General features: G+C 37.7%; 2 protein-coding genes across 3 annotated transcripts; one reads left to right on the top strand and one right to left on the bottom strand.

Annotated features, from left to right (window-relative positions):
* Window positions 1-5: 5 nt before the first annotated feature.
* On the bottom strand, window positions 6-3791 carry LOC123693755. Of its 2 annotated transcripts, none has more exons than XM_045638960.1 (2): window positions 3646-3791; window positions 6-1329 (listed from the first exon to the last, which is right to left on the bottom strand). In XM_045638960.1, the coding sequence occupies exons 1-2, from the start codon at window positions 3752-3754 to the stop codon at window positions 62-64; spliced, it is 1377 nt and encodes a 458-aa protein (XP_045494916.1). In that variant the 5' UTR covers window positions 3755-3791; the 3' UTR covers window positions 6-61. The 2 variants fall into 2 exon arrangements, with proteins under 2 accessions (XP_045494916.1, XP_045494917.1); XM_045638961.1 differs by lacking the exon at window positions 3646-3791 and adding an exon at window positions 1408-1447.
* Window positions 3792-4792: 1001 nt separating this feature from the next.
* On the top strand, window positions 4793-20666 carry LOC123693924 (U4/U6.U5 tri-snRNP-associated protein 1). Its single transcript, XM_045639195.1, has 16 exons — window positions 4793-5067; window positions 6795-6900; window positions 7291-7430; window positions 8111-8246; window positions 8874-8979; window positions 9731-9865; window positions 10385-10498; window positions 11020-11220; window positions 11881-12009; window positions 12594-12681; window positions 13131-13264; window positions 13894-14058; window positions 14610-14715; window positions 15050-15224; window positions 15711-15939; window positions 20154-20666. Exons 1-16 carry the CDS (start codon window positions 4929-4931, stop codon window positions 20277-20279), a joined length of 2229 nt encoding a protein of 742 aa, XP_045495151.1. The 5' UTR covers window positions 4793-4928; the 3' UTR covers window positions 20280-20666.
* The last annotated feature ends 590 nt before the right edge of the window (window positions 20667-21256 follow it).

Below are 21256 nucleotides of genomic sequence, written 5' to 3'. Positions count from 1 at the left end.
CTAAATATGAAATTCTTAAAACGTATCATAAATCTAAATTACATTAAAATGCCTATAAAAGCTATCTCAACTTCCCCCTGAATTTCTCACTTTTGTTGATCCCCCCGAGTCGGTTGGCGCCCGCTGCGTCCGCCAGGTCCTGCAGCGCGTCTAGTTCACGGCTGCTCAGCGGCAGTGGGTTTCCTTCTATCACAACACGCACCAAACCCGGCTGCGGCTTCTTCGCTCGATTTGACTGATACCGCATCACCTCCACCAATTTCTTTATGCTCGGCTGCTCTAGATAGTTATGGGACAAATTCAGATACGAAAGGCTCATGTTACCGATCGAGTATAGGTACTCATTCTTATGTACGGTATCCCTATCACAAAACGGATCGTTATATGCGCCGATCAGGTCGAGAGTCATCATCTCGGCTTTTAAGGCGACGTTATCCACCTGGCTCGGTCGGGAGCTAACGAGCGCAGTGCGTGGCGCTTTGGCGGGGGCTGGCATGATTTTCTTTCGTCCCGTACTGCGCTCATCGATCGACTTGCGGTTATGGAACGTATTGATCAATTCATTGTAACATTTCGTGTAAACTTCCTTCTGCAGCTTTATATACTGTATGTTTCGCATTCGTTTCGATATAATCTCTTCGTATGTCATTGAGAATTCCATAAGACTATGAAAGATGGCTAACGCTCCCGTATTCGTTATGTGATTTCCAGATAGATTGAGGAAACGTAGCTGCCGATTACTTCGAAGCATCGTTGCTAATGCTGAGGCGCCCCCATCCGATATAGAATTAGAAACTAGAGATAAAACGCACAGAGTTCTCGACGCTGGAAGGGGATACACCAACTTAGCAGCAATTGCAGCACAATCATCATCCTCTAGTTCACATCTATCGAGACTCAAACATTTCAATTGGGTTTGATATTCGAGTAGCAAATAGTAGTTGCGTTGCAGTACTGGAGAATCATTGAGGCATATTTCTGTGATGTGCGATTGTGGAAGACAATTGGTGATCTCATGTAGGGTATAACCGTCGATCGTGCTCAACCGTATTGATATTTTATTAAGATAGGGTTGATATGGTATGCACAGAGTAACAACTTTGAGGAGGAGTCTAGGAATAGTTGTTCGTTGGAAGAGCAACTCTATGAGGCGGCCAGCAGTGTCACACACGGCGCAGATGCACACGATTTCCAGGTCTTGGTTATCACTCAGGAATACCACGGGAGATTCTATTTTCTCTGGTGACATTGGCATCGGAGATGTGTTTTGCATTATGGATTTCTCTCGGATTGGTTTTTTACTCTTTTCTTGTGCACTCACATATTCCTCTAAAAACATTGAAATAAATATTAAAACCTAGATTTTGAAAAATTACAAATACTTAAATAAATTAATCAAACGTATACCTATTCACAAAAACATAACGATGATAAAAACAGAAAACACAGACTACCCGCATTTTCAAAAAAGTAACGATTATAAAAACAGAAAACACAGACTACGCATTTTCAGTTAATCTATAATCTCATTATAATATGCAAATCTCAGTAACTGTAGCGCTGAATAGAATGTGGAGAAGTTTCCCCTCTAGGCTCTAGAGCAGTGCCGGATTAGCCACGTAGCAAGAGTAGCAAATGCTACGGGCCCCGCGACTCGGGGGGCCCCGCGGTCTAATACCTGTCTGACCGTAAAAAAATATCAATTTATAATACACGTACCGTAAAAAAATACACGTGCCTACCACGAGAAACGTTGGTATCAAAATATTTTACACATCAAATTTTTTCACAACAATAATTTAAAATTTTATCACGTTTCTACAATTGAGCGCTGGCTACACCAAAAGTTTTGTTGTACTGCTTGCACTGCGCTACACGCAAGTTGGTAGCACGGCAAAACTAACAGGGGAATCCCCTGATATTGTCATCGAACGAGCTAGTCGTAACAACCCGATCAAATAAAATAGGATTCTACCGACTAACAATTACAAAATAACGGGCAGATGGAGCATGACAATCATCCATCGCCCTTGTCAAAGAAAATACGAAATCAAAAACGAATACGAACCTCCGCCAGTGCTATAGCGATTATAGTGTCATGCAATACGTCAAAAGGGGTTTGCTATTTTAGTAAAAAAATGCTGTCTTAAGATATTAAAACGCTGTAAAATTTGTTCCCGAAAACAAACAAAAAGATAAAAACATCGTTTTACAGGTTCTCTGTAGATTATTTGGCTTATTTAATTTTGTATACAAATAATAATTTTACATATACGAATTACGAAGGAATACAAAACTTCAACGTATGCTGCCAGTATTTTGAAAATGAATTTGCCATTTTTATGTGTAAAACCGTGAAATGGTTAAAAGATCTTCGAGGTAGTGCTGTTGGATTTTTCGATCGTGAATGTGATTATTTGTATAGTGCAATAAAGGTTCATGATCATTATAAGATAATTTTAATAAGCATAATACTTTTTTTTTGTTACTTTTATATAGCTTAAAAGTGTCAGAGTCGTTTTCGCCCGCGATTTAATTCATTTGAACTCCGTGATGGATATGACAAAATTATTATTATTCAGGAATTATATTTATTTATTATCCAGTAAAGCAGCTGACAATGTGGATGTCGTAAGGTGTCACTGAAAATCAGTGTTAAGGTATTATGCCTCAGGTATCCTGAGTGGCTTCCTTTTTTAGCGCAAGCAACCATACATAAATTAATGTTTTCCTTATGATTACCTATTATTCATAATTTACAATGCTATTGTTGTGTGTTTGTGTGTATTGGAATAAATGGTTTCTTCCTTCTTTCTTTCTAAAAATAAAATGTCCCGTGTTCTAGACTAAAAACTACCGCTATCCGCATTCATATATTTTGAAAATAAAAAATAATATAGGTAATCATTGTAATTTTGAAACATTTTATTTTATGTAATTTATTTAATTAAAAATTTATCGTTTATGTAACAAAAGAATTTTTACAATATTATAAAAAATTATCATATACAAATATTTATATTAAAATTAAAATTAAACCCTGACAGCTAATTTATGTAGAACGTCACTAACACCACTACCATAATAATTCAGATGATTGCAATGTCACCTCATAAATCAAAATCGGTTCAGCGGTTTATACTGCAGGGCGTGCCAAAGAAATATTATACATAGATACACTCGAAAAACATAACCCTCTTTCTTCCATAGTCGGGGAAAAATTTGGGAAAATTTTCAATATCTGGTAACATAACACCGACACAGAAGCACCGTGTACGTACAGTGCAGCGCAGCGGCGAAATCGAGACAGCACACATAGCTTTATGGAAATGACAATAAATTAATAAGTTATCTCTAAATTTGCCCATATTAAATGCAGAAAAGTTTATTTGTAATAGTTTTGTTTTATTTAATACCCTTTAACTTGAGAAACTATAGCAAACGAAGGGCCTCTTGACAGAATTTGCTACAGGCCCCGCGCTGGCTTAATCCGGCACTGCTCTAGAGTCTAGATCTAACTGGACCAATGTCAAAAATTACTTCACCAATGGAAAATACGATGCTTTAGTTTATTGTTGTACCACGGGCAAAGCCGGATGAATAGTATGACCTGAAATAGGTATTATGAGAAAAAACTAAACTAACCCAGAATTCGAGTTTCTACTTTAACATCAAAAGAAGCTTCTAATTGTTTGCATGCATAGGGTAGGAAGGTTATAAGATCGAAAGGTGTGGGTCTTGTTTCTTCTACCATGTTATTGTTTATTTAATGAATTTAAAGGATATTTCATAAAAAGGTACTTTTACAAAGAAGAATTAGTTAAGAAAGATGACAAAAGTGATTTATTTTTTTATGCCAGTCCAAAATATATCCTCTGTGAAATTTAATTTTTATTATTGGATGATTCATATAAAACTTTCTTAAAAGTTATATATGCAAATCTAAAACTTAAGATGCTAGAAGGTATGCGCTAGTCGCTACCGACTCAACGATGTTCTAGAGGCCCAAAATTTTGGTTCGATTAACACCAACGTGTTAATCGAACCAAAATTTTTAATCACAGTTTTTAATCTATCGGCAGTATATTACGATGTCTGTGGTCTTAATGTCAAATGTCAATTGACGACTGACGTTCAACAGTCAACTGTCAATCTGAATGTGTTTTCAAATAGGGATGTCGAAAGTGAAAAAAAATATCGATATATCGATACATCGATATTTAAAAAAAATATCAATATCGGCATTGATATATCGCGGAAAAATTATCGATATATCGATATATCGGCAAAATTAAAAAAAAAAAGTGGTTTTAAAATAACAGTGTATTTAGCGCAATAATATCAATTATTGTAATCTTATCTTAATATACATATATAAATCTCGTGTCACAATGTTTGTCCTCAATGGACTCCTAAACCACTTAACCGATTATAATAAAATTCGCACACCATGTGCAGTTCGATCCAACTTGAGAGATAGGATAGTAAACAACTGAAGTAGTGAAGTGTCAAGTGAAGTGCCAACTGTCAACTGTCAAGTGTGGTGTCAACACAAGTCATAGACTAAACAGTTATTTTTTCATTTGTTTTACGGCTTTGAATTCTAGCGACTTTAGCCAAAATCCATAAATAAAATAAAAATATCGTTTTTGATACAATTTTCGATATTGGATATTTTATATCGATATATCGATTTATCGGTTAACAATATATCGGCAAAAAATATCGATATTTCGAATTAAAAATATCGATATATCGATGTATCGATATTTTTTCAACAAGCCTATTTTCAAAACTTGCGTGGTTTAAGGTTATCGATATAATTATTATTGATTGTTAGTAAAAACAGTTGTACGTGAATCTTTGTTCAAATACATCAATTTATTATCAACAATCGCATATATACAGTAGTAAGGTCAAAACACAATATGGGATCCAAAAAACACAAGAAAGAATCGAAAAAGAAGAAGCACAGGAGTAGGTCACGCTCGCCATTAGATGGCGAGGAGCGGGAACGAAAACGCCACCGAAAACACAAAGATCGCAAGAAGGATCGCTCGCCCGATGGTTAGTATTCTCATTTCTTAATTTTTACAGAGCGCTAATCTCCGAGAATGATATTCGTATAATAACCTAAAGATGAAACAAATTGATCGTTTAACATGAGAATCGGTTTGAAATCAACTCGAATATGATTGCTGGAGATAGCGTCTTATATAATTGACAAAATAATGGCAAATTTTGCTCGTTTTCAGACTGGTGGCATTCGAGATAGAGCTCATCCCGAGTGCTTCTACAATAAGGTAGGTATAAGTAGAAACGGTATTCCAAAGAAAATACCAAAAAGAGATAATCATTACAGTTTTAAATCCTCTGTAAGTAACACTACCTACTCTGTACACTTTTTTCTGGTAATAGACAGAAATCGGTGATTTTTTTTGTTTTTGTTTACTAGTGGATTGGCTTATAAATTTTATAGAATTGATTGCAATATAACTGTCTAAAGAAGAACAACACATCTCCTTTTAACATCATAAATATTTACATCTCCATGGAAATTATTTTGATAAATTAACTCAAATGCACATAACAATGAAGACTACAATTGAGCATATTTGTGCTAACAGATTGGATACAGTAAAACAGAATCATTTAATAAAATAAATATTTACACATCCACAGAAAATTTATACAAATATCGACTAAGTTTCACTTTGATCTGAATACTTTTAAATCATACTTTAATAAGCTTATTTTTAGAATTTGCTCTTAATCTAAGTTAAATACACAATAATTTTGCATTGAAATAAGGAATTCACTTTAAAAGTGTTTTTGATAAATCAAAACTGATTTACACTGAGTAAATTTTTTTGCTTATTTATATTTTTCACACTTCTATCCAATTTTTTGTTTCCTAAGATGAATGAAGATATTGTACTTATTCAGTAGTCTATTTGATTCATTATTAGCTTTTCCCCACAATATCAAGTAGGAACAAAGCCATGGACATAACATTTCACTACATAGTATAAAACAAAGTCACTTTCACTGTCCCTATGTCCCTTTGTATGATTAAATCTTTCAAACTACGTAACGGATTTTGATGCGGTTTTTTTTAATAGATAGAGTGATTCAAGAGGAAGGTTTTAGTATATAATTTATTAGGCTTAAGTCAAAGTGGGCGTAGCCACGGGCGGTAAGCTAGTATATGCTATTTTAATGGTTCATTGCTCAAAATCCAAACTCAAAAATCAAGTCTTTTTCATGTTGAGATGATAAAGTTATTGTAAGGTCTGTAGGAAGTTGAAAAAAAAATTAACAACCAAATTGAGAATTCCCTCCTTTTTTTTAAGTCGTATGTTGCTGTTTTTGGAGATACTAAAATACTGTATATTATGATTACATAGATGGTTCTTCCCAGAAAACTGAGGTTATAAGATTTTTCTTTCATTCCTAATAGGAAAAAAACCACACTATGAAAAAAGAAGAAAAGAAGAAAGAAGTTGAAAGTAAATGTATTTTATCAATAAAAATTCTATAAATTCCTTTGAAAAAATTAAGGTTAAGTAAAGGCTAGGCTAGGTAGGCTAAGTTTATCTTCCCTTTTACTATATTACAATTTAATCAAACTGCAAAACTTTAAGATATCCTTCTCTATCTGAATTTCAATTTATTTTTATTAATAATTGATACAAATTTTTAAAGTCCAATTAAACCTATTGAACAAATTTTTATTTTTAATTGAATGACACTTGTATATTTCGTGGTTAAACATTTACATAATTTTGTTATAGTTGAGGAGGTACCGGTAGACTCGCACCTGCAGTCGAAGGAAGATCGATCTCGCTCACGCAGCCGCAGCACGAGCGCCGCGCCCAGCCAGAAAGATGATAGAAACAGGTGATATATTTTTAGATACTTGTGATATTTTAATAGATGAGAATAGATTTAAAATTATGGTCATTCGGATTATAGAGGTTTTGAAATTGTATTTGTATGATAATATTTTTTTCTATATGAAAAGAAGAGAAAACGAATGGACAGCCCCTTTGCATCATTGATTAGTTAACAACTTCACTACAAAAGGATGTTACATTTTTAACATTATTTGTTAAAAATATTTATAGTACGGCCGTGTACAGAAACTACACGTATCAAAAAAAAAATTCAGTGATGTTTCACTACTTGATATACAATTCAGCTTTCTGTTGCACCACACCAGTTGATTATAGAAATAATTGTCTAAAATGAAGTTATTGTTTTCTATAATCACAAAAAACTATATTGCAGTGAGAAAAGCGCGGAGGCTGAGAGGTCCCAATCGCCCGTGAGTGCTCCGGCCAACGCACAAGAGAGCCTCTCTATAGAGGAGACCAATAAGTTGCGAGCCAAACTTGGTCTGAAGCCTTTGGAGGTCGCTGAGAAACCAGGTGAGTCTATTTAAACAGTTGTTTGTACTATATGTTGAATATTATAGTGATGCACAACTTTTATTTTATATTACAACAAAGCGATTTGATGATATGATTTTTGTGTCGTAATTTACAAATTGAGAATTATTAATTTTCTTGCAAATGATACAATTTGGTTCTTTTAAATTTAATCATTTTCCTATCTTGCTATTAAAATAAACTGGAAAGTTTGTCATATTGTTAGTGCAACAAAATTAGCTTATCCAATTTGTATGAAATTTGGTACAGACATCATAGTCTAGCTTAGCACATAGTTTGCACAGATACCAAGTGAGTAAAACTGCATGCTCCAGCTAGTTATTACTATGAGTATTGTTTATTATTACTATTTATTACTTACTAGCTTTCCGCCCGCGGCCTCGCCCGCACATTCAAAGAAAAACCCGCATAGTTCCCATTCCCGTGGGATTTCCGTGATAAAACCTATCCTATGTCCCGGGGTTAAAAGTAGACTATGTCCTTTCTCGGGTATCAAAATATCTCTATACCAAATTTCATGCAAATTGGTTCAGTAGTTAAGGCGTGATTGAGTAACAGACAGACAGACAGAGTTACATTCGCATTTATAATATTAATATGGATTACTAACCACCCTACTCGGTAATTACTAAGGTAAGAATCATTTTTTATTGTAACAGCGGAAGATGGCAAGATCAAGGATGACCTGGGCGAGTTCTACCACAAGCCGGCGCCGAACATCGCGGCGCAGAAGAAGTCGGATAAGATGCGCGAGAAGTTGGAGGAGAGAAGGGAGAAGAGGAAGATGGAGACCAAGTGAGATTATACACATACACATACATACTATCAATACTATGCTTCTGCATATTATATGTTGGGATTTTTATGCTATACATTTTTTAATAATAAAAAATTCACAATGAATTGATTGGATGGAAGGGACTCAAATTTAGCACAAACATATTTTGTATGGAAAAAAATAAGACATCCGGATGCGTCTTATCTTATTATTTTTTTGAAAAAATTTCTAATAGCTTGTCCTTTGAATGTGTTCTGCTTTTCACGAGTTTACACAAAATCTGTCACTTGAGACGGGAATTTTTTTCGTAAAGATTTGCTGACTAAAAAAATTAATTTGTATGTGTATTTTAAAGCTTTAATTTATTATGTACTAGCTTTCCACCCGCAGCTTCGCCTGCAAAGTCAAAGAAAAACCCGCATAGTTCCCGTTCCTGTGGGATTTCCGGGATAAAACCTATCCTATATCCCGGGGTAAAAAGTAGCCCATGTCCTTTCTCGGGTATCAAAATATCTCTTTACCAAATTTCATGCAAATTGGTTCAGTAGTTAAGGCGTGATTGAGTAACAGACAGACAGATATAGTTACTTTCGCATTTATAATATTAAGTATGTATTGGGAATTATATTTTTGTGTACTTACAGGTTGAAAACAACACTTCTAACAGAAGGGTCTGATGACGAGGACGCGGCTGCTTGGATCAAAAAGTCTCGACAACTTGAACTACAGAAACGGGAAGCTGAGAAACGGGTATGTTACTGTTTTTATTTTATCTTGATAAATGATTTTATTGGCTAATGTGTCTTTGAATGATAATCAATATAACATTTATTAAGAATTTACGTTCAAAGCATTGAATGGGCGACCGATTGACCCAGCTTAAATGTAAATACTTTTAAATATTATGGGGTCGAATCATATTATTATTTACGAGCTTTCGCCCACGACTTTGTACGTGCATCCCCGTTTTTCCCCGTTCTCGCAAGAATTTCGGGAAATCCTTTCTTAGGGGACGCCTACGTTATGACATCTACCTGCATGTCAAATTTCAGCCCGATACGTCCAGTGGTTTGGGCTGTGCGTTGATAGATCACTATATCAGTCAACTTTGAGTTTTATATATATATAATATATATAGATTTGTTACTTGTAAATACTTGTAAAAAATGGAAAAAAAATGGTTGGAATTTAAAATAACGCATTTTACACGTAATACGACGTGTCGTAATTATATGTATTAGATTATGTATGAAAAAATTTTCATCATTACGACGCAGATTAGAATACTGACTACGATACATGATAACTATGATATGATACGTGTCTCAATTTAAAATTTTATCATTCATAATAAATATTTAAATGTTATAAAACTGTTTATCCATATCATCAGTTATGTGTGTGGTAAGGTCTATGGTTGTGTTGTACAGATCATGTTTTGCCCCTAACAACACTGTATTACAATTTTTCATGCGAATAAAATATTTTCCTTTAATTTCAGGCGGCGATGCTGGACGAGCTGGACGCGGAGTTCGGTGTGGGCGCGCTGGTGGCTGAGGAGCAGCAGCAGCACCGCAGCCGCAGCTACGCGCAGAAGCACCTGCGGGGGCTGCGGGTCGCGCATGACGTCACCGCGGTACGTGCGAGTGTAGACTTTATGTTGTTAGCAATAAGGGCGAGAATGGTCTGGCAGTAGAATTATATTGGGTTTCGACGTTGTCACCGCGGTACGTGTGAGTGTCGACCTTATTATGATAGGTGTAAGGGCTAGAATTGAGCACCGCAGCCGCAGCTACGCGCAGAAGCACCTGCGGGGGCTGCGGGTCGCGCATGACGTCACTGCGGTACGTGACACTCGTCTGTATTGCTATAGATATAGGGGCTAGAATTTACTGGCAAAAATTTGGTATGGAGTCCGTATAGTGTCCGCCACTGTTGTACGTGCGAGTGTAGTCTGTATTGTGAAAATAATAAAGGCGAGAATTGTGTGGCATAATTCTAGTATTGGGTTGAGGGCGTCACCGCTTACCATAACCCCACAATTTACCATAAATTGAACTTGACTCAACTTTTGATTTAACTGTAGATTGTACAAATAAATGTTGTTTAATTCATATTTAAAATACTTCAACAACAACTATTTTGATACCAACAGCTACCAGAAGAGCGCGAAACGATACTAACACTAGCTGACAAGGACGTACTAGCGGAGGACAGTGAGGATGTGCTCGTCAATGTTAACATGTTAGATGAGGAGCGGTATAAGAAGGTATGTGTTATAAGTGTATATAGTGTTACTTTTTGTAGTGTTATCCGAAGTACAGGTATATTCATTTGAATTGGTTTATTAAAAGCAAAAAATATAGTGTAGTTTAAGAAAGCTTAATCATACTATGGTATATTTGACAGACTAATTATAAAAAAAGTTATTTCCTTTTGTTTTAAAACTTGTTTTATAAAGCTTCATCTCGTCCCGATCGCGTGGCACCTCCATAAATATTTAATTTATTATTTTACCATCACTGTTATATACTGTTATATCAGTTTACTTGTTTAGGAATCATTGAGTTAAAATTTTAAAGTACATGTATATTATATACAATAAACAGGTTGAATAGAAATAAAATGCATTGGTTTTATTTTATTATTCTAAGAATCTAACCAAAGTGAGATTTGATTAAAATATTTGTTAAGTAAATATCAGAAGTGCAATTTGAAATGATAAAACAAATTTATTTCATACGAAAATAAATGAAAACCTAATTAACAACATTTACCTTATATTCGCAGAACATAGAAGAGCGTCGCAAAGCGGCCGCCGGCTACCAGGCGTACGACGAAGAGAGTGAACTAGCTGCGTCACTCGGTTTTGCTCGTCCACTTCTCTCCAAGTATGATGAAACTATAGATCCTGAGAAGAAGAAGGCGGATAAAGGATTCGTGCTGGGAGACGAAGCCGCGCTGCAAGCTAGTCGGTTTAGAGAGATGATGGTGAGTGTGCGTGTGCGTGCTGCGTGCGTGTGTGCGTGCGTCTGTGTGTGCGTGCGTGCGTCTGTGTGTGCGTGCTGTACGTTAGTGTGTGTGGGGATAAAACCGTGACGTGTGCTGTAAAAAAAAACAATTTATCTCCTTTGAGTAAGTGATTTTTATTACTTTTAATGTTTTGAAATCTCTAGTTTTTTAAGCAATTTCTACAAAGAGCTGGTAGCGAGCTCTTGTAAAATTAGTGATTACTGTTTTAAAATGTCATGAAGTCACATAATGTAACATCATAATACATATGCACATGCACAAAGTAATTGTGCTACAGGGATAAGAGGCTGCCTTATTGTACATAATCATTATTTACTGTAGGAGTATCGTTTATATTTCTTTGTCTTTTATGTGTAATGATTATGTTATATACTACTATAATATTATTATAAATGCGAAAGTTTGTGAGGATGTGTTTGTGTGTGTGTGTGTTTGTTACTCTTTCACGCAAATACTACTGAACCGATTACAATGAAATATAGCACACATATGGAGGGTAACTTGGACACATAGGATAGGTTTTATCCCGGGAAATCCCACGGGAACGGGAACTATGCGGGTTTTCCTTTGAAAACGCGGGTGGATATCAAGTACTAATATAATTTTATTTGTGTGTAGCGACAAGAGCGTCTAGCGGGCGGGCCGGACAAGCGGCTGGAGTCACTGTCAGTACCGGCGCCGCAACTTGCAGCCGACTATATGGATGAACATGAGATATCCGCCAAGTTCAAGAAGTTTAAGAAAAAGGTAATTATTACAGGCTCTTCTGTTGGAATACGCGTTTTGTGTGCACTGTATATGCATTTTTTATTAGTTATAGGCAGTCGATAGACTTGTTTCATATGTATCTCTCTGATGATATTAAAATATAAAACAAGGGAGAAAAATACTGGTCCCTTGTCGTTGACCAGAAGTGGTTGATAATTGCAGACCAAAAAAATAATGTAAGATTTGTTTAAACTAGCTCATACCACAAACACATTGCTGCATACATTTATTGAGAATATTTGAAACATATCCTTCTACTCATAATCCACACTAATATTATAAATGCGAAAGTAACTCTGTCTGTCTGTCTGTTACTCAATCACGCCTAAACTACTGAACCAATTTTCATGAAATTTGGTATGGAGATATTTTGATACCCGAGAAAGGATATATACTACTTTTTATCCCGGATAATGACGCAATCCCGGAAATCCCACGGGAACGGGTACTATGCGGGTTTTTCTTTGACAGTGCGGGCAAAGCCGCGGGCAGAAACCTAGTATTTACATAAAATATTCTTAGTTACTTAGACAGTAATAAGTATATAATAATAATATGTACAGGGCAAGTTCCGCAAGAAGCCGAAACAAGAGCCTATCGACGTGGAAGACTACGCCGAGGGCAATGCGCCCCTGCACACTGACGATACTGGTATTTTATGTTTCTACTTTCTATATTATGTGTTTTCTTTTAAGTTTAAATTCATTTAAAATAATTTGTATCTGCCTGACCGTTAAGTTAAAAACTGATAAAATGACTTTTAAATTTAAAGGGCGTCACTGAAAACCAGTGTTACAAAAACTTTCTCTCTAACTTTTTTTTGATGTGGGTAGCTTACCGCTCGCGGCTTCGCCCGCTTCTTCGCCCGCTTCGTCTAAAACCTAATAAATTATAAATACTAAAATCTTCCTCCTGAATCTCTCTATCTATTAAAAAAAAACCCATCAAAATCTGTTGCGTAGTTTTAAAGGTTGAAGCATACAAAGGGACATAGGGACAGAGAAAACGACTTTGTTTTATACTATGTAGTGATGTATTGTAATTAAATGTCAAAATAAATAAAAATAAATAATTAACATGACGTTTATGTGTGTGTACAGATGTACCGGCTGGATCGGTTGGTAGTGCTGCATTAGCAGAAGACGAAGATGAAACAGAAGTGGACGGTGAGCTACAAGCTGCCCTAGCGAGGGCTCGGAGACTCACGCAGGCCTCCGCCCCTCCTGTACCTAAGGTAATTATAGCATACAGGGTGTAACAAATGTGGCGTTAGATCAGTGGAACATGTAGTTTTTGCTAATTTAGGAAAACTAAAAAAAATATAACGTGTACAATACGTGTACATCAAACATTTATTCATTCATTCATTTTGATTTGTTTTTGATTCTATTTGTCACAGATTTTTTTCGTGTCGTGTAACTGTAAATGGAAGACACAGGCTACTGAAAAACAGTTCTTACTATCTTAGGAGCCTGGGTCGCTCTAATTTGTAAAATGTTTTAAGTGAAATAAATTATTTATTTATTTATTCAAATAAATTTGCTTTAGAAGCAATTTTGAATCATCAATATACATAATTTTTACCACCGTTTCGGAAAGCAGTTTCTGCTGTGTATTTGCTTTTTTAAAAATCCTGTTTTGCGTTGAGAAGTTCGAAGTGTATTTTAAACAAATCTTAACTGTATCCGTGAGAGGAAAATATGGCAGACAGACTGGCGCCGTAACGCGTCACGTAACAAGCCCTTTATCACTTCAAAAATACAAAACTATTTTTTTGCAGTTGTTTTTATTGTGTTTTAAAAATATATACACGTATTTTAATATCGAACAAACATTCAAATTATGTCCATATCCCATCACCAGGTGGAAGAAATCCTCGAGAAGGTGAAGAAGGAAGAACACATGTCTGATGAGGAAGACACTGGACCTGGTATGGTGTTAGATGCTACAGCGGAGTTCTGTCGCACCCTGGGGGATATACCCACGTACGGGCTGGCTGGGAACCGGGATACTACTACTGAGATTATGGTATGAGTTGTTTGACTTAATTTGTATAATCTATTTATTTATTTCATTATTTCAATTAGCGCTGATTTTTCAATCCTTGGTTAAAACTTATTCATCGAATAACGTATTAAACTACCATTTCAAAAATGTATTCTAATTGTCCGTATATGACAGTTTACAGGTGACATTTTAAAATGTTCGTGTAATACTTTATTGGACGGATAAATTTTAACCAAGGATGGAAAAATCGGCCCTTAATTATATATATTAGAGATATAGTGCCGTGAAATATTTGATATAGATGATTGTAAATGCTGGCCCTCACAAGTTTTGATAAGTGACCTTTTAAGACAATTTGCGCTACAAATATCGCCATAGATATAAAAAAAAAAAAAATATTTAGAGCAGTCAAAAGTTGTTACCAGACTGATTATGGGAAAAAATTCTACTATGATCTGATGTTTGGTTTAAAATTGATTATAAACCGCCCAAGATCGTTAAGAGATTTTTTCATTTCATACATGTTTGTGGTTTATTAATAATATAGCTCATGAAATAATATGTGAGTGCAGGACTTCGAGAAGACAGAAGTGGAGCCCGAGCCCGAGGTGGAGCAGAGTTCGGGCGCGTGGAGCAGAGTCGACATCGGCAGTGAGAAACCCGCTGACCTTGTAGCGGGTATGTACTTTTAGATAAATATTGCATTTAGAAATTAATAACTTTCATTTATTCATTGTATCAGTATCCCGACGTTTCGCACACTTTGTAGTGAGCGTGGTCAAGAGAGACACAAGTGTCTAATGTATAAATCGCGTTTAAAATCTTTAATTTCTATTGTATAATATCGCGTAAAATCAAACACCTTCACTCTTGTAAAGGCTCATGGGCGGTGGTGATTATGATGTTGCGCTTTGTACGTTTGCACCGTACAATGCAGGTTTTTCTTTGAAAACGCGGGCGATGCCGTGGGCGGAAAGCTAGTTTATGTAATATTTGTAAAAATATGTTCCAGGTTCGTCAGTAGGGCTGGCAGCTGAACCAGCGCTGGGCGCAGGTGTGGCTGGAGCTCTGCAGCTGGCGCTCAGCAAGGGATACTTGGAGAAGAACGCAGCACCTGCAGCTGCTCCCCGCGCTGCGCATGCGCTGCTGCATGCTAAACATTACTCCATCGAGGATAAGACTTATGGGTGAGAGGGGATAGTATGGATAAGGTGGTGGGGGAGGGTTATTTATATTACTTTTAGGCTTATGCATTTTATTAGTTTAAGACTTTCTGCTTGTTTATATTATTACTTACGGCCCGTGGTTTTGTCTCCGTGTTCAAAGCAAATTTGAATGGGAATTAGATTTTTGACCGTGGTAAAATGTATCGCACTCTTTAGCCTCCTAATTTACCTCTAGACGATAAAATTATATCATAAAATCACTCCGTTACGATGTGAAAGAGTGGCAAACAAACAAACACACTATCGCATATAAGAGTGATCGATAAAGGAAACAGATATTTCCTAAAGAAATACTTCAATGATTGGTGACATCTGTGTTTTGCACTCAATAATTATCTCCAACATTTGATTTTAATTTATCTAAATTTGTCTCTGAAGTGATAACAAATGTTGATGAATCTATTAAAGTGTTCAATAAATAAATAATTTAATGTCGTGTACCGGCAGCGAGGACGACAAGGCGGGTCGCCGCGAGCGCCAGCACCACTCGCACGGCGGCAGCGAGTTCCGCGAGAAGAGCAACTTCCGACCCAGCGTGAAGCTGGAGTACGTGGACGACGACGGCCGGCCGCTCTGCCCCAAGGAGGCCTTCCGCTACCTCTCGCACAAGTTCCACGGCAAGGGGCCCGGCAAGAACAAGCAGGAGAAGCGCATCAAGAAGCAGCAGCAGGAGGGGGTCAGTGCGCACAAGACATACACACATACGCACAACACATACATCCCTGACCTGTAAAAGCACCTGTTACAGCTCCCTGACCTGTTAAAACACCTGTTACAGCTTCCGGACCTGTAAAAGCACCTGTTACAGCTTCCGGTCCTGTTAATGAATGTGTTATAGCTCCCTGACCTATTTAAGTACCTGTTCTAGCTCCTTGACCTGACAAAAAACCTGTTACAGCTCCCTGACCTGTCAAAACACCTGTTACAGCTCCCTGACCTGTAACAGCAATTGTTACAGCTCCCTGACCTGTAAAAGCACCTGTTACAGCTTCCGCACGTGTAAAAGCACCTGTAACAGCTTCCTGACCTGTTAAAGCATGTGTTATAGCTCCCTGAGCTGTAAATATACCTGTTATAGCTCCCTGTCCTGTCAAAACACCTGTTACAGCTTCCGGACCTGTAAAAGCACCTGTAACAGCTTCCTGACCTGTTAATGCATGTGTTATAGCTCCCTGAGCTGTTAAATTACATGTTATAGCTCCCCGACCTGTTTAAGCACCTGTTACAGCTCCCTGACCTGATAAAAACCTGTTACAGCTCCCTGACCTGTAAAAGTACCTGTTCTAGCTCCCTGACCTGACAAAACACCTGTTACAGCTCCCTGACCTGTAAAAGCACCTGTTACAGCTTCCGCACGTATAAAAGCACCTGTAACAGCTTCCTGACCTGTTAAAGCATGTGTTATAGCTCCCTGAGCTGTAAATATACCTTTCATAGCTCCCTGACCTGTCAAAACAACTGTTACAGCTCCCTGACCTGTCAAAACACCTGTTACAGCTCCCTGACCTGACAAAACACCTGTTACAGCTCCCTGACCTGTAAAAGCACCTGTTACAGCTTCCGCACGTGTAAAAGCACCTGTAACAGCTTCCTGACCTGTTAAAGCATGTGTTATAGCTCCCTGAGCTGTAAATATACCTTTTATAGCTCCCTGACCTGTCAAAACAACTGTTACAGCTCCCTGACCTGTCAAAACACCTGTTACAGCTCCCTGACCTGACAAAACACCTGTTACAGCTCCCTGACCTGTAAAAGCACCTGTTACAGCTTCCGCACGTGTAAAAGCACCTGTAACAGCTTCCTGACCTGTCAAAGCATGTGTTATAGCGCCCTGACCTGTGAAAGTACCTGTTCCAGCTCCCTGACTTGTCAAAACACCTGTTACAGCTCCCTGACCTGTAAAAGTACCTGTAACAGCTCCCTGACCTGTTAATGCATGTGTTATAGCTCCCTGATTTGTAAATATATCTGTATTAGCTCGCTGACCTATTAAAGCATCTGTAACAGCTCCTTGACCTGTGAAAGCACCTGTTACAGCTCCCTGACCTGTTAAAACACCTGTTACAGCTTCCGGACCTGTCAAAGCACCTGTAACAGATCCCTGACCTGTTAATGCATGTGTTATAGCTCCCTGAGCTGTTAAAATACATGTTATAGCTCCCTGACCTGTAAAAGCTCCTGTTACAGCTCCCTGACCTGATAAAAACCTGTTACAGCTCCCTGACCTATTTAAGTACCTGTTTCAGCTCCCTGACCTGTGAAAGTATCTGTTACAGCTCCCTGACCTGTGAAAGCACCTGTTACAGCTCCCTGACCTGTTAAAACACCCGTTACTGCTTCCGGACCTGTTAATGAATGTGTTATAGCTCCCTGACCTATTTAAGTAGCTGTTCTAGCTCCCTGACCTGTTAAAGCATCTCTGTTACAGCTCCCTGACCTGTAAAAGCACCTGTTACAACTCCCTGACCTGTTAAATCACCTGTTACAGCTTCCGGACCTGTAAAAGCACCTGTTACAGCTTCCGCACGTGTAAAAGCACCTGTAACAGCTTCCTGACCTGTTAATGCATGTGTTATAGCTCCCTGATTTGTAAAAATACCTGTTTTAGCTCTCTGTCATGTAAAAGCACCTGTTACAGCTCCCTGACCTGTTAAAACATCTGTTACAGCTTCCGGACCTGTAAAAGCAGCTGTTACAGCTCCCTGACCTGTTAAAACATCTGTTACAGCTTCCGGACCTGTAAAAGCACCTGTTACAGCTTTCAGACCTGTTAATGAATGTGTTATACTGACCTATTTAAGTACCTGTACTAGCTCCTTGATCTGACAAAACACCTGTTACAGCTCTCTGACCTGTAAAAGCACTTGTTACAGCTCCCTGACCTGTTAAAACATCTGTTACAGCTTCCGGACCTGTAAAACACCTGTTACAGCTTCCGGACCTGTTAATGAATGTGTTATAGCTCCCTGACCTGTAAAAGCACCTGTTACAGCTTCCGCACGTGTAAAAGCACCTGTAACAGCTTCCTGACCTGTTAATGCATGTGTTATAGCTCCCTGATTTGTAAAAATACCTGTTTTAGCTCTCTGACATGTAAAAGCACCTGTTACAGCTCCCTGACCTGTTAAAACATCTGTTACAGCTTCCGGACCTGTAAAAGCACCTGTTACAGCTCCCTGACCTGTTAAAACATCTGTTACAGCTTCCGGACCTGTAAAAGCACCTGTTACAGCTTCCGGACCTGTTAATGAATGTGTTATAGCTCCCTGACCTATTTAAGTACCTGTACTAGCTCCTTGATCTGACAAAACACCTGTTACAGCTCCCTGACCTGTAAAAACACTTGTTACAGCTCCCTGACCTGTTAAAACATCTGTTACAGCTTCCGGACCTGTAAAAGCACCTGTTACAGCTTCCGGACCTGTTAATGAATGTTTTATAGCTCCCTGACCTATTTAAGTACCTGTACTAGCTCCTTGATCTGACAAAACACCTGTTACAGCTCCCTGACCTGTAAAAGCACTTGTTACAGCTCCCTGACCTGTAAAAGCACCTGTTACTGCTTCCGCATGTGTAAAAGCACCTGTAACAGCTTCCTGACCTGTTAAAGCATGTATTATAGCTCCCTGAGCTGTAAAAATACCTGTTATAGCTCCCTGACCTGTCAAAACACCTGTTTCAGCTCCCTGACCTGTAAACGTACCTGTAACAGCTCCCTGACCTGTTAATGCATGTGTTATAGCTCCCTGATTTGTAAAAATACCTGTTTTAGCTCTCTGACCTGTAAAAGCACCTGTTACAGCTCCCTGACCTGTTAAAACACCTGTTACAGTTTCCGGACCTGTAAAAGCACCTGTTACAGCTTCCGCACGTGTAAAAGCACCTGTAACAGCTTCCTGACCTGTCAAAGCATGTGTTTTAGCGCCCTGACCTGTGAAAGTACCTGTTCCAGCTCCCTGACCTGTCAAAACACCTGTTACAGCTCCCTGACCTGTAAAAGTACCTGTAACAGCTCCCTGACCTGTAAAAGTACCTGTAACAGCTCCCTGACCTGTTAATGCATGTGTTATAGCTCCCTGATTTGTAAAAATACCTGTATTAGCTCGCTGACCTATTAAAGCATCTGTTACAGCTCCCTGACCTGTGAAAGCACCTGTTAAAGCTCCCTGACCTGTTAAAACACCTGTTACAGCTTCCGGACCTGTAAAAGCACCTGTTACAGCTTCCTGACCTGTTAATGCATGTGTTATAGCTACCTGAGCTGTTAAAATACATGTTATAGCTCCCTGACCTGTTACAGCTCCCTGACCTGATAAAAACCTGTTACAGCTCCCTGACCTGTAAAAGTACCTGTTCTAGCTCCCTGACCTGATAAAACACCTGTTACAGCTCCCTGACCTGTGAAAGTACCTGTTACAGCTCCCTGCCCTGTGAAAGTACCTGTTCCAGCTCCCTGACCTGTGAAAGCACCTGTAACAGCTCCCTGACCTATTTAAGTACCTGTTTCAGCTCCCTGACCTGTGGAAGTACCTGTTACAGCTTCCTGACCTGTGAAAGTACCTGTTACAGCTCCCTGACCTGTGAAAGCACCTGTTACAGCTCTCTGACCTGTTAAAACACTTGTTACAGCTCCCTGATCTGTGAAAGTACCTGTTCCAGCTCCCTGATCTGATAAAACACCTGTTACAGCTCTGACCTTTTTCCGCGCATGTAACAATAATTCACATAGATGCACACACTGAAATTGCCGCTTATTAAATCATTTTACTGTTTTTTATTACTTACATACTTATTGAAAAAGGGTGGACCAGGACCAGGACACAACCTGTATATTACCCGTATAGTTATTGTAAATGAAATAATTTCTAACATTGACATGTCAACTTGCAGCTGATGAAGAAGATGAGTTCCACGGACACGCCGCTGGGCACACTGCACATGCTGCAGCAGAAACAAAAGGAAACACACTCGCCGTATATTGTGTTGAGCGGCACCAAGCGGGATACTAACAACTAAACCATATTTTATATAATATAAAATACATAATTATAACCATAGACCAGGGATTATACCATTACAAGATAGGTCAGATGCATGGAAAAATTGACATAGTATAATGAAATTGTAGATGTAAAAAGTATTTTTGTGTAACAGTTTGTGTAAAAAAGCGGAGTGGGTATCAATTGTATTCAATATAAATTCGTTTTTTTTGTTTGATTGTATGAATTGTACCGTTAATAAAATAACAACTTCATTGTATAGCTGTATATTTTCAATTAATTTTTGGTTACTTACCTGTCTTTTCTCATTAATTAAAGTCCGATTGAAAGTTTTATTCCATTCTCTTTACGACAAATGTATCCTACATTTAATTTTAATATGAATAAAATTATTAACAGAAAATGTGTGTTTTATTTCTAATAATTGCAAACTCATGTAGATCGTACCTACTCTACCCCTGTAAGTACATTAAAAGGAAAATTAAGGGGAATGACATCTATCTCCCTAACGATAAACTTTAAGAAAGAAAAAAAAACATGATTGGAAATGCAAATATTATGAGTTTCAGTGGCATTCCTTATGCTGAGGTTTCTCACAAAATTTCATTTGTCATAAATGTAAAGAAGTTATCTGTGTACAATATAAATTATTATAGTTCAATAACGATTTTGCTGAATATGTATTAAATGTATATTCGTGTTGTGCTGATTTTTATACCATGAGCATTAGCAGGCACGCATGGTGTTATTCACAAATACCATACACCGTAAACGAACAGCCATCCCCGCTCTTGGCAACGTGCAACCTCAGAAATGTAACTTCTTTTGTAACTTTTTCTTTCAACAAAAATTCTATAAATTACTGGCAGAAAATATTATGAGCAATGACGATATAAAAGAAGTAAAAAAGCAAGAAATACTGTCAAAACACAGTTTAACGGCTATAATAAAAACAAATATACATATAAAATAAACTTATTTATACTAAGAAGA

Source organism: Colias croceus, chromosome 8 (assembly GCF_905220415.1).
Source record: "Colias croceus chromosome 8, ilColCroc2.1".
NCBI classification, from domain to species: Eukaryota; Metazoa; Arthropoda; class Insecta; order Lepidoptera; family Pieridae; genus Colias; species Colias croceus.
This window is presented reverse-complemented; position numbering and strand designations above follow the sequence as displayed.

Excerpts from the sequence above, each read along its gene's own strand:
- LOC123693755 (XM_045638960.1), bottom strand. The coding sequence starts at position 3,754 with ATGGTAGAAGAAACAAGACCCACACCTTTCGATCTTATAACCTTCCTA. Across the intron at positions 1,330-3,645 it reads AGTAGAAACTCGAATTCTGG|AGGAATATGTGAGTGCACAA; the intron begins GTTAGTTTAGTT and ends CAATGTTTTTAG.
- LOC123693924 (XM_045639195.1), top strand. The coding sequence starts at position 4,929 with ATGGGATCCAAAAAACACAAGAAAGAATCGAAAAAGAAGAAGCACAGG. Across the intron at positions 5,068-6,794 it reads GAAGGATCGCTCGCCCGATG|TTGAGGAGGTACCGGTAGAC; the intron begins GTTAGTATTCTC and ends ATTTTGTTATAG. Across the intron at positions 15,225-15,710 it reads ATCGAGGATAAGACTTATGG|CGAGGACGACAAGGCGGGTC; the intron begins GTGAGAGGGGAT and ends GTGTACCGGCAG.